Below are 12,272 nucleotides of genomic sequence, written 5' to 3' on the forward strand. Positions count from 1 at the left end.
AGGTGCTGATCATAGCTCTGCCTTTTTTTTTAATGGTGCCTCCTTTAATAATGAAAATTTTGTTGATCCTAAGCCCTGTGGAGCAACGTGATCCCTACGTCACTCTCCCTATTGTTTTTTTAATCCTTCTTTCAAGAAAAATGTATATTGAATCTTGTATTGAATTAGCTACGCAGTGACTTCAGCCAATATAAAGTCATAATGAGGACAAATGAGTTTGTGGTTTCTGGTAATGATAGCCGATCCAGTAATATTGTTAACTGGTTATATTTTGTATTCACATCTGCAAATTCCCTTGTCTTCCCTAGGATTTTGGCTTGCAAAAGACAAAACATAAGCCCTTTCACCTTGTAGTGTAGAGACTAGTTTTTTCTCAGCAAACTTACTACCTTTATTTTTCAGTTACTTTCAAGTTACTTTCCACTAGACCTTTTGCACTAGTTGAGAGCATTTGTATGTTCTACTCAGTTGACTGTTACCTACTAGGCAGGCAGGCAAGTAGGAAACTTCATTGCTTCTTGGTAAGTTGGGTGGGTGGTACGGTTGATGCTTTGAAGAAAAACCAAGAAAGCATTCATTCTTTTTCTCCATATAGAACAGCAATCTTCCTGTGATAGTCTAACCTGACATTGTATTCAGTAGTAAGTAAAATGTGAATCCATAAAATAGAGTTGTTTCCTGTATAATAGATTTGTAAATTCTCTGTTTGAATCCATGTGTCCATTTCTTCATCTGTTCAGTATAGTGGCGTTAAAAACTGCATTGCTTAAGTGCTGTGTACCTATTTTTATATGGCTTTGAGTTTGGAAGAAAATGTAGAACAATTGATGCTTACAGTGCCATAAGGAGGAAATTGTGTGCATATATTAAAACGTTTCATATGATTGCTGTTTGTGCCTTGTTTTAGAGTTACTTTAATACCTTTATTTCAAGGCAAAAACCCCAACATTTGTGAACAGAAAATAGTACTCTTGTGTCTAGGGCAGAAATGTTTTTGTTTTTAATGATTAACTGAAGTGAGTAATGCAAGAAAGTTGGGGGTTGGATGGTTTGGTGGGGGGGGTTGTGGTTTGGTTTTTTGTTTCACTTTCCATGCCAGGCTTCATTGCTTTGTTTTGGGAACAGAACGGAATAAAATCAGTTATCTTTGTTTTTTTTGTGTTCTCAGGCTCGGATAGCGTTTTTACAAGGGGAAAGAAAGGGTCAAGAAAATTTGAAGAAAGATTTAGTGAGAAGAATAAAAATGTTAGAATATGCATTAAAACAAGAAAGGTAGGTATACAGATTTTTCAGCTTTTCTCTGACCTGGAAGATCTTACAGACTAACAGGGATTCCATTGCATGACATAAACTACTTCTAATATGATTCTACAGTTACTCTATGTAAACTGTCTTTATGGTCGGTCATCTTTACACTATGGGTTCTGATAACCTTCACTGTCTGCTCTAATAAATAGTTACATCATTTTCAAATTGTTTGGACTCGTGCCTTAAACACAGAAGTTCAGCTTGGACAGTTTCCCTTTTCTGTGTTAGAGTAATGGTGTACTCAACAAGAGTAAACGTTCCAGAGCTGTTTATACCTTAGTACTATACGTGCTCTGCAGTGGTATTAAACTTGAAAGGATGAGAAATGTTGTTCTCTTGATTCCTTACAACTGTTCTTGTGTTGCATGATGAAAACTGTATTTTGTGACAGAACAGAATCCTTTAGAAGTTACTATTACATTTTGAAGTCTTGTTTTTTCATGTGGTAGCTGCTACAATTTCTGGTCTTAGTAGGTGCATTTTCTTTAGCGTTAATTTAATGGCTTAAAAATTAAAATTCTGTTCAGTCCATGCAGGCTACTGGTCTCAAACCTACATGCTCTTCTGTTGCCTGGCTATTTTATTTGACCAAAATTAGTTGTTAATTTTGCAAAAACAGTGGGAAAATAATCTTGTCATGTGCCTGTACTTTCAGTAGTGGTGTCAATTCTTACATTTAATTTTATGTTGCTTTTAAAAAGTAGCTGAATCTGACAGTGTAAACATCTTGAGGATTAGATGACAAAATAGCCTTTATTTGGTTATTTTGATTTGCAGGGAACATTCCTGCCAGAGTAAACTTAACATTTTGTAATGAAATGTAGTGAGGATTCACCTAGATGTGTTAGTTAGCTGTCCAAGAGTAAGTGTGTCAAAATATATTTTACGTTTTGAATTAGTACTATGAGTGGCTAGTATAGAAGTAACTTCGATTAATTGGTTTCTTATTAAAAAGAATGTTAACTTATGCTTTGACAAGGATGGTTACGTACCTCTGTGTGAAGTCCAGTGTAGAGGTGCTTCAGAAAACAGTGTATGTTTATACAGAAAGCTGTTTCAATACATCATGTGTTTTCTGGTGAAGTAATAGGCAGAAGGGACCTATTTCTTCATTCAGCCTTGTCCTCAAAATGGAAAGTAACTCAAGGTTTTCAGCCAGTGTGAGATTAGAAGTTACATTATTTATATCCTACCAGTAATGTGCAAATCTAGATTCAAGGCAGATGAAAAAGATGCGAAGTGCTGGGGTGTGGGTACTCTTCCTTTAAAGAACATTGAACGTGTCAAAGGAATAATGTGCTGTTATGGCAGACCCAAGTGTCTTGGGTATAAGTAACTTTCTGCAGTTGAAGGAAAGCATTTTGGGGTTTTTGGCAATAATAAACTCTGTGTGCAGCGCACAGACTTTCTGCATACACACACAGTAAGGCTTTGAGGATTTCTTACTTACTGAGGTCAATCAGAGGTAGGTAGTTACATGTGGAATCTGAAGACATCACAGAATCATAGAAAACTAGGTTGGAAGGGATGTCAAGGATCGTATGGAGGAAGGTCTAATCTTTGTTGGACCCAGTCTGGCCAAGATGGCCCAGCATCTTGTCTAGCTGGATCTTAAGAGTCCAATGTTGGGGAATCCACCACTTCCTTGGGGATATTCATATATAATTCATATGGCTGGTTGTTCTCACTGTGAAAATTGTTCCTCTTGTGTCCAGCTGGAATCTCCCCATGAGTAACTTGTACCCATTATCCCATATCTTTTCCATGTGTTTCCTTGTTAAAAGGGAGTCTCCATCTTTGTAGCCACCCTTTTCATACTGGAACATGTTGATGAGGTCATCCCTAAGCCGCCTTTTCTTAAGGCTGAACAAACCCAGTTCTCTCAGCCTTTCCTCATATTGGAAGGCTTCCCAGTCCTTGATGATCTTTGTGGCCTTTCTCTGGACCCTTCTCCAGCCTGTCCACATAATTATTTTTTTTGTATCGTGGGAAGCAAAACTGAACACATCATATCAGGTGTGGACTGACAAGTGCTGAGTAGACTGGCATAATGACTACTTTATCTCTGCTGGTGATGTCTGTTGATGCAACCCAGCATCCTGTTGGCTTTCTTTGCCATAGCAGCACAGTGTTGACTCATATTGAGCTTGTCCACCAGGACACTCAGGTCCTGTTCCACAGAGCTGCTCTCCAGCCATGTAGATCCAAGCTTGTGCTGCACTCCTGGATTATACTTTCCCAGATGCAAGACCCTGTATTTGTCTTTGTTGAACTTCATACAGTTCTTGTTAGCCCCCTCTTCCAGCCTATCCAAGTCTTTCTGCAGGGTGGCTCTCTCTACCAAAGTGTCCACTTCCCCACTTAGTTTGGTATCAGTACACTTCATCAGGGTGTGCTTGATCCCCCATCAAGATCACTTGTGAAGATAGAGGCTGGGTCAATGGGCAGAGGCCAACAGTATGAAGTTTAACAAGACCAAGTGGAGGGTCCTACACTTTGGCCACAGTAACCCCATGCAGCGCTACAGACTGGGGGAAGAGTGGCTGGAGAGCAGTCCAGCAGAGAGGGACCTAGCAGTTCTAGTTGACAATCGACTGAACATCATGAGCCAGCAGTGTGCCCAGGTGGCCTGGAAGGCCAATGGCATCCTGGCCTGTATCAGGAATAGTGTGGCCAGCAGGACTAGGGATGTAATACTCCCCTTGCACTCAGCACTGGTGAGGCCTCACCTTGAGTACTGTGTACAGTTCTGGGCCCCTCACTTCAGGAAGGATATTGAGGTGCTGGAGTGGGTCCAGAGGAGAGCAACAAAGCTAGGGGATCTGGGGTTGTTTAGCGTGGAAAAGAGGAGACTTGGGGGGACCTTATCACTCTCCACAACTACCTGAAGGGAGGTTGTAGTCAGGTGGGGGTCGGGCTCTTCTCCCGGGCAACTGGCGCCAAGATGAGAGGGCATAGCCTGAAGCTGCACCAGGGGAGGCTTAGGCTGGATACTGGAAAGCAATTTTTCACAGAGAGGGTGATCAGGCATTGGAATGGACTGCCCAGAGAGGTGGTGGAGTCACCACCATCCCTGGAGGTGTCTAAGGAAAGGCTGGATGTGGCACTTATTGCCATGGTCCATGTGGTAGTGTTAGGTCATAGGCTGGACTTGATGATCTCAGAGATCTTTTCTAGCCTCAGTAATTCTGTGATTTTGTGATGTTAAACAGCATTGGGCCCAGTATTGATCCTAGGATACCACTTGTGACAGGTTTTCAGTGTGAAAAGGAGCTATTTACCACCACCGACCACACAGCCCACGTCTAGAACATAACTGATGCAAAATTGGAAGGTGAATGGTATTGGTGAAACCTCATTCCAGCTGTCCCCCGAAATGCAGCTGCCTTTATAGTTTGAATTTTCATGACATTCCAAAAATTAATATGATAGACAAGAAACCTGTAATCGTGTACAACAGGAGCAGAACAGCAGAAACATACAGTTTGCTTTAGTTCTTGTGGCTAGTGAATACAAGGCAACACTGCATGCTTCTCAAGAGGAAAATCCTTGCTTAAATCCCAGCCAGAATTGTCATGAAGATTCATAAAAACGGGAACTGAAACTCTGGAGTTGATTGGTGAATGTGTGGGAGGCAACGAGGAAGCTTTTTTATGTTTTTGCTACAAATGCCTGGTAGTTTGAGGGGCTCTGATTGCAAAGGTATGGTGGATTGAGTAAGGAAAGCAAGCGGGTACTGACTTGTCTGTAAGTCATCCAAGAATTGTGGTATGTTAGTTTCTTGGTTGTTGGGCTGAATGAAGAGTTCAGGATAATATATGTTAATTATTTTTTTTTGCCACTGTTACTCTGAGTGAAGAATCACAAATAATGAGAAGATACCATCACCAAAGCAAAATAAATTGAGAATTTCAGATCTGAAAATTGTTGATAGCAGTTTTCAGTGTATCCCTCCCCACCCCCTTTCTCTTCCCCTTGTTGCTCACTGTCTGATACTGAAGCTTCATGCAGTGAAATACCACATTATAAGAGTCAGAAAAACTCATTCAGACAATGACAATTTCTTAGGAAAAAAGTACAAAACAGTACATCAGTGTGCAAGATTAAATAAAATGCAGTAGTAGTTACAAAGTAGTTTGATATTTCTGGTATTCATCTAAGCATGTGTGGAACAGATGTGATGATGTCTTTTACACAAGAGGAGGGGAATTGGGAAAAGAAAAGGAGACTTGAGGGTTGAAATGAAAACAGATTTATTAAAATAATAGGAAGCTAATATGAATACCAATAGTAATATGAAATAACACACAGTTTTATACTCAGCCCGTATGGTGGTCACAGGCTGTGCACTCCCAGCAGTGAATGCTGGATGGCAAACCCCGTGAGCAGCACAGCTCCAGTGAGAGCGTGATGGTCACAACAAGTGGAGGAGTAGGCCTTGGGAGGAGAGTGGTGGTGAGAGACCTTCCAGGGATGGGAACCGAAAAGGAAAGAGGGCTGTCTCCAGCAAACCCCCCCAATTTACAGTGAGTGTGATGTTTATGGTATGAAGCAGTCCTGTTGGTCAGCTTGGGTCATCTGCCCTGGCTTTCGCTGCTCCTGGCTTCTGCGCCTGGCTAGCTGGAAACTGCTGAAGACCTTGATCACTGTGGTAACCTGCATACCAGTGCTGGCCAAAACCTAAAACAAAGTGTCTTATCAACTTTGTGCACCCACTAAATCGAGTGCTGTAGTCTTCTCAAAAATGCAGCTTTCCTGAACACAAAACTGATTCTATGATTTTTGTCCCGGCAAAACTGGGACAGAATGTCCTTGCAACTGAGTAGCAGGATTCAACAGTTAAATAGCAGCAAGCAGTTAAATCAACTTAAGGCATTGTTTCTCCTCCCCTTTTCCACTCCTGGAAGCCGGGCCATAGAAGAATAGCCAGTCAGTACCCAAAGGATTCAAAAGAACGTAGGATGAAGTTACTGTGTGGTGAGGGGGAGTAACGTCACTGACTTATCAACACTGTAGGTTTTTAGTAATTTTTAAGATATGTAATAATTACCCTTGTTTATGTGGCAATACAGAGAGGAATACGTGTGCAAATACATAGTTTATTGGAATTTAACAAGATAAATTTCTTACTGTAAAATTGAGCATCAGATGTGATGTGGAAGATGTAACTGATCTCATTACATGCAGCAGTATTTTGGCGTCTTTGTGGTCGCTAATCATTGGTATAGCTTTAGATCAGATACAATATCTTCTCTAATGAACAATTAAAGCAGAATTTTAATTTGTTTTGAAATTGTAGCTCCAGAATGGAACAACTGTTTCCAAATGGTACTTATCACAACTCAGAATTGGACAAATTTAGGTTGGCTTTTCAATTACAGTGCTTTAATGGCTTCACTTATGAATTGCGCAAAAACATTTCATCGACTTTATTTAATTTCGCAATTTCTTAATAAGTAATTTTGATTTTGTATTTTATTACCCTCAGATGTACAGTGCAGGGCATATAGATCAGTCTGTACACTTTATCTGGAAAGCCTGGTGGAACGCTGCCCTGATAAAACGTGGAACAAAGCTTTGTCACTCAGTTTCAGGAGTACCTAGGGCAGCGAGTTCGTATTTTGTCCATGCACTGGTAGAAATATTCACAAATAACAATACAAAATATGATTCTGTGTAATTGTCTGTCAGATTCAGGTCACAAGATACCTGGCCTTCAAGAACCTTATGGGTTTTTAGTTACAATGTAATTGCTATGAAATGCAGGATTTTCTCTTACTATAAAGGGTCAATAGTGCCACCTACTGATAGTTTGTTAATGAGACGGTTCCTAATTGCAATTTTAGCAGAAGCTTCCATAATTTACAAGAAAGTCTTCTATACCATCAATTATATCAGGCAGCATTTGAGATGAACTTCTACCTTCGGTCTGGAAAATCTTGCACCAGTGGCTCAGCCATTTGAGATTTGTTGGAAATCTTGAGTTTGTCTAATACGTGTTACGTCTTCTTTCTTGAAGTTTCATATTTGAGAGTAGTCTTTAAAACGGATGGGAGCTCTAGATATGGTTCAGTTACTCTGAGAACTTTGGTCAAATGTTGAATTTAGAATTATGAAGACAAGTGTATTTTAGAGATGCTTCTTTAAAATGTGGCTGTTAACTCTTCTACAGAGATCTGTCACCTTAGCTCTGCTGCAGAACAGCTAGAGCTCTTTTCCCTCAGATTTTTAGTACATTTTGCAGAGAATCTATGAGGCAAAAGTCAAATTGTGAAAAGTCTAGGATAAAGTTAGAGAATTCCAGGATGTAAGTGTAGGTAGTTCATGTGATATTCCCAAGGAAAAGGGAGCTGAAGACATTTTGATAGGCAGCTTGGGTTAGAGATTAAGATGTGGAAGGCTTGTGCAAACCTGCATGGAAATAGTATCACCAAGACACATTTTTTTAAAAGTGATGGGGAAGGAGAGGGTCAGAGATCAGGAGATGGGAAGGAGTGAGACACAGATGGACTGAGCAGAAGTTGGAAGCTAAGACTCCGGTCAGTGAGGAGGAAAAAATCTGTAGGAGAATAGATGTGATGAGGAAATCTCTCCCTCTGACATGGTTCCTGAGAGGGTAGGATCTCTGTCATAAGCAGAGACAGAGCAGGAAAGAAACTGAAGAGGAAATTGAAGGTGGCAAATAGGCAGGAATCCCAGATGTGAGGTTCAGTCCCAGTGTGGTTGGCTGGCTATGACAGTGCCGCAGCAGAAGAAAGAATCTCTGCTAAACACGTGAACCTACTGGTTTTTGAACGGTTCTTAGCTGACACACACGAAAAAACCCCACATTGCTGGAGAACATAGTGAGCTCTCATCTGAAGTCTCATCTCAAAACTGTTCTTGAAAGACTAGAAATAATGGTGTGATGTAAAAATTATCACAACAGCTTTGTTTTGAGAAATTGTATTGTGTTAGCATGGTTGTGTTAAATGGGAATAGTAGAATGTATCGAGTTAATAAAAGCATTGTATACTAATTTGTTAAACATTTGCATACTTTTTTCAGGGCAAAATACCATAAATTAAAATATGGCACAGAATTGAACCAAGGTGACTTGAAAATGCCAACTTTTGAATCAGGTAACCTTTTTACAGCAGCCTGTTATAGTATCATTTCTTCATACACTGTTTTAGATTCTGTGTTCAATTTATTGCAGATTTCATTGTTCCCCTCACCCTCTCTTAGGTGTGTTATAGGAAAGATGTCTAGGAAGGGTTTGGTGTTGGGTAAATATTGTTTAATATGAAAAGTTACATTAATCGACCTTTCCTTTTTTGGAAGAGCTCTTGAATGTAAAAGAAAGCTTTAAATAAACTTACACAATTCATTATTTAGCTGTTACTTCTCATTATTTCTTAAAACAACCATTTCTTGAAGGATTTAGGTGGGTTTTTTTTGCCATTGTGCCATTCATCCAGAAGGAAAGTGTAAATGCAAACTAAACTGAAGAAATACTGTTGGGCTTGGTGATTTATAGGATGCTATTTTTTAAAGAATGAGGGGAAAAAATAGTACTACATTGGCCTGGAAAAAAAGTTGAGCTTCTGTTTTTATCTTAAATCAAGGAAAAATGTCCTAAGAGAGAAATTAGGCTGTCCTTATTGGTACTGTGGAGTGTATCTGATTTTGCAGTATAGCTGTGAAGTTGACCATAGCAGTTTTGCTCTTCACAATTTCTCAGGCAGAGGAAAACATTTTTCATGAGAACACAGGACTACTTAATAAGCAGAATTGCATGTGGCTTGTCTTGAAATGTAGGTCTTTGGGAAGTTGCACTATTGGCCTATGTTTGTGTGATGTGCCTTCAAATTGTGGTCTACAGGTTTTAATTTTTTTTCTTCTTTCATAGTTTTGTTTTCTGCTTTTGAAGTGCCACATTTTGGGTACTTTTATACCTGGTTGAAACTAGAGATCATTATTCATATTTCTTGCTTGATGGGATTTTTTGTATGTGTTTAAAAGCAATAAAAGTTGGATTTTAAAATCCTTTAATGATTAGTTTGTACCATGTTTTATAGTCTGACGTAGTAAAAGTGCAGTGGGTCTAGACTTTAATCACTGATAGTGAACTGATGGAAGAGTGTTAAACTTGACGTATTCGTTTTCTCCACGTGCTGGTATGTGTCACTGCTTCTCTTTAGCGGTATTTTCCATGTTGCTTTCTAAGCATCTCTGCTTTGTGAAAGAGATGTAGCCTGTTTTCTTAGCAGTAACACTTCAGGGCAAGGTTTTCTTTTGTGTACAAGTTAAATATTGTTCTAGTTCCTTTTCTGCACATAAGGGATCACGATTTTTTAACTGATTCTATTCTGTTAAATTATTTGCTTGATGCTTCAGCAAAGAATTAGGAAAAATATTAATTAAAAAACACAGCATAAGACTGCATCTAATTTAAAGCTTTCCTTTAAGATTTGCTTTAGTTTCATTGCTGTCTTGTAAAAAGTAAATTGATCTTTAAAACAAAACAAAACCATAACCAAAAAGCCCACCTAACTATGACACTGTATCTTTCAGATGAAACCAAAGATACAGAGGTTCCTGCAGTACCTCAAAACAGCCAATTGACCTGGAAGCAAGGCAGACAGTTACTAAGACAGTGAGTAACATTGTTGAATATTGGTGTTTTCAAAGTTCTCCCAAAAGTACGAGGAGCTCTGTATTTGTTTACTCTGTGAAATGAAATAATTGAGGTGGGCAAATAAATAGTGGTTCATTTTTCAAGACTTCGTAGTCTTGAGCCGTAGGCAGTATAGAGTGAGATTTCCCATGTGAGATGGATCGTGATGAAGCTTATTTTCCATAAATGATGCGATAGTGGCAGTAATTTTTAACAGTCAGCCCTAATTTCTTTCCTTTTCCCTCAAATATGCTTTCCCCTTTCTTTCCTCTCTTAATGTGTCTAGGTATCTTCAGGAAGTAGGTTATACAGATACAATATTAGATGTACGCTCCCAGCGGGTAAGGTCTTTGCTTGGGCTCTCCAATTCAGAACCAAATGGTTCAGTAGAGACAAAGAACTTAGAACAGATCCTCAATGGAGGCGAATCTCCATCATCAAAACAAAAGGGACAGGAAATCAAAAGGTAAGTGAAGAGATAAGAAATGCATAAATTTTAAGTGTGTTTTACTTAATCATTGATATGTACTGGTCACTGCACGTTGAGCTTTAGAGTCTCAGCACCTGTCAGTGTAGCTGACTACAAATGATTATGAACTTAACCAAAATTGATTATACATAGGAAAATATGTATCTATATTACATACATCTATGTGTATTATACATGTGTTATATAGAGGAAAATATATAGTGTATTGAAGCTGAATTTATGTCATATAACCGCTTTGGAGTTGTTATTTTAAGGAAAGATTCTGTTGGGTGCTGCTTTTAAAATAAGCAATTAGGCACCTGTAGAAACTTCTGCATGCAACCATTTCTTGCTGTTTTGCTAGTTTTAAAGCTCCTAGATTAGGTAGCAGTTGCTATTAGTCTGATTAATCTTCTAAAATATCTTCAGCAAGTAAAACGGATTCTCTGTTAATGTTTTTATTTATGTAGGAATTCTGGTGATGTTCTTGAAACATTTAACTTCTTAGAAAATGCAGATGATAGTGATGAAGAGGAGGAGAGTGACATGATAGAAGATATTGCAGAAGGAAAGGAAAAGCACCGGATAAATAAGAAACACAAAGTAAAATATTTTATTTTTTTATATAGATCTGAAATCCCCTTTAAAAAGATGGTTTTTATCCAGACTATAAATGTGTCATGCTAAAACGTTTGCTGTTGTACTTTCGTTATCTGAAAGGATTTTAAGCAGATGTGGTACTGGTAAATTTGGTTGTTTAGTTGATGTATGACCTTGAAAACTTAAACCACCAACCTGTTTGCAGTTGTCAGTTGCTGAAAGAGAACTGAATTGGCCATTTTGGCTTCTGTGCGTACTTTGAGTCCCTTTGAGGCAAATTTAGCGCTGTTCAATGGGCATCCTTTCTGAATTTTGGAGAAGGTAGGGACAATTCCTTAAAAGAAAATAAATTATGTAATGGTGGAAAAAGTCAGTGCCATGCCAAACACATGCTTAATTCTTCCTTTTATGCAGCTTTTTACTAAATATTTTAGGGGCCTAGCAGTGACTTGTCTCCGGTAACCTTGTTTAAGGTTCAATGAAGTTTTATTCCTTTTCATTTTCCTCTTTAGTTTTCCATTCTGTAAGCAGCTTTCTAGGTAGGATGGACTGTACTACCTGTTACTTTTTAGTTCTTTTTCTCCTATACTGGAAGAGTGTCCCTGTCATTGCATTTTCTTTATATGAAGAATTTGATTTATGAATGTACTGGCAGTTTTATTACTTTTTGCTTAGTAGAGTATACACAGCCCCTCTGGCTGCATTAGATTTTCTTAAGTACCTAACAGCATTAGCTTGGCTTGATACAAGTCTTAATCTACCAGCTTGACTTGTCAGGAAGGGTTTTCCACCATACCTTTGGTATTAACTTGTACTTCTGTTAAACAGATTAATCAAGCAATCATTTGAATCTTTTTTTGTTCTAAGGCAGTAGATAGTCTGACAAAAAGATTGTCTGATAAAAAATTATCTAATAAGTAAATCTCCAAGCACATATGAAGACATTACACTAATTTTTTTTACGTGTGTCAAAGCTTGTTCTTACAGAAGGATCATTTGTAGTTGTTTTGTAAAAATTGTTGCATTCTGCCAAAGTGTAAGAACATTGCGCAAGTCCTAGGAACGTGGCATAATCCCGTGTGGAAACTTTCTTCACCTGCAGAAGGAAAGCAGACTTTTCACTGATGCCTTGGTAGGGGGGTTGTTTGCTTGCCTCAGGTGAAGGTGTGGTAGCACTAGTAAAAAGACACGTTTCTGGAAAGATTTTTATTTTTGAAGCTTATGCTTAACACTTAA

General features: G+C 38.7%; 1 protein-coding gene across 1 annotated transcript in view; it reads left to right on the plus strand.

Moving 5' to 3' along the window:
* The first annotated feature begins 1,166 nt into the window (after positions 1–1,166).
* The window catches only part of STRN3 (striatin, calmodulin binding protein 3), a 44,182-nt gene continuing 33,076 nt past the window's right edge, over positions 1,167–12,272 (plus strand). The window contains exons 1-5 of the mRNA XM_010191795.1: positions 1,167–1,272; positions 8,356–8,429; positions 9,865–9,946; positions 10,254–10,433; positions 10,907–11,039. Coding sequence (XP_010190097.1) covers positions 1,244–1,272; positions 8,356–8,429; positions 9,865–9,946; positions 10,254–10,433; positions 10,907–11,039 — 498 coding nt within the window. The 5' untranslated portion in view covers positions 1,167–1,243. The remainder of the gene's footprint in view (positions 1,273–8,355; positions 8,430–9,864; positions 9,947–10,253; positions 10,434–10,906; positions 11,040–12,272) is intronic.

The sequence above is a fragment of the Mesitornis unicolor genome, unplaced genomic scaffold (assembly GCF_000695765.1).
Source record: "Mesitornis unicolor isolate BGI_N332 unplaced genomic scaffold, ASM69576v1 scaffold9999, whole genome shotgun sequence".
Classification (NCBI taxonomy): domain Eukaryota; kingdom Metazoa; phylum Chordata; class Aves; order Mesitornithiformes; family Mesitornithidae; genus Mesitornis; species Mesitornis unicolor.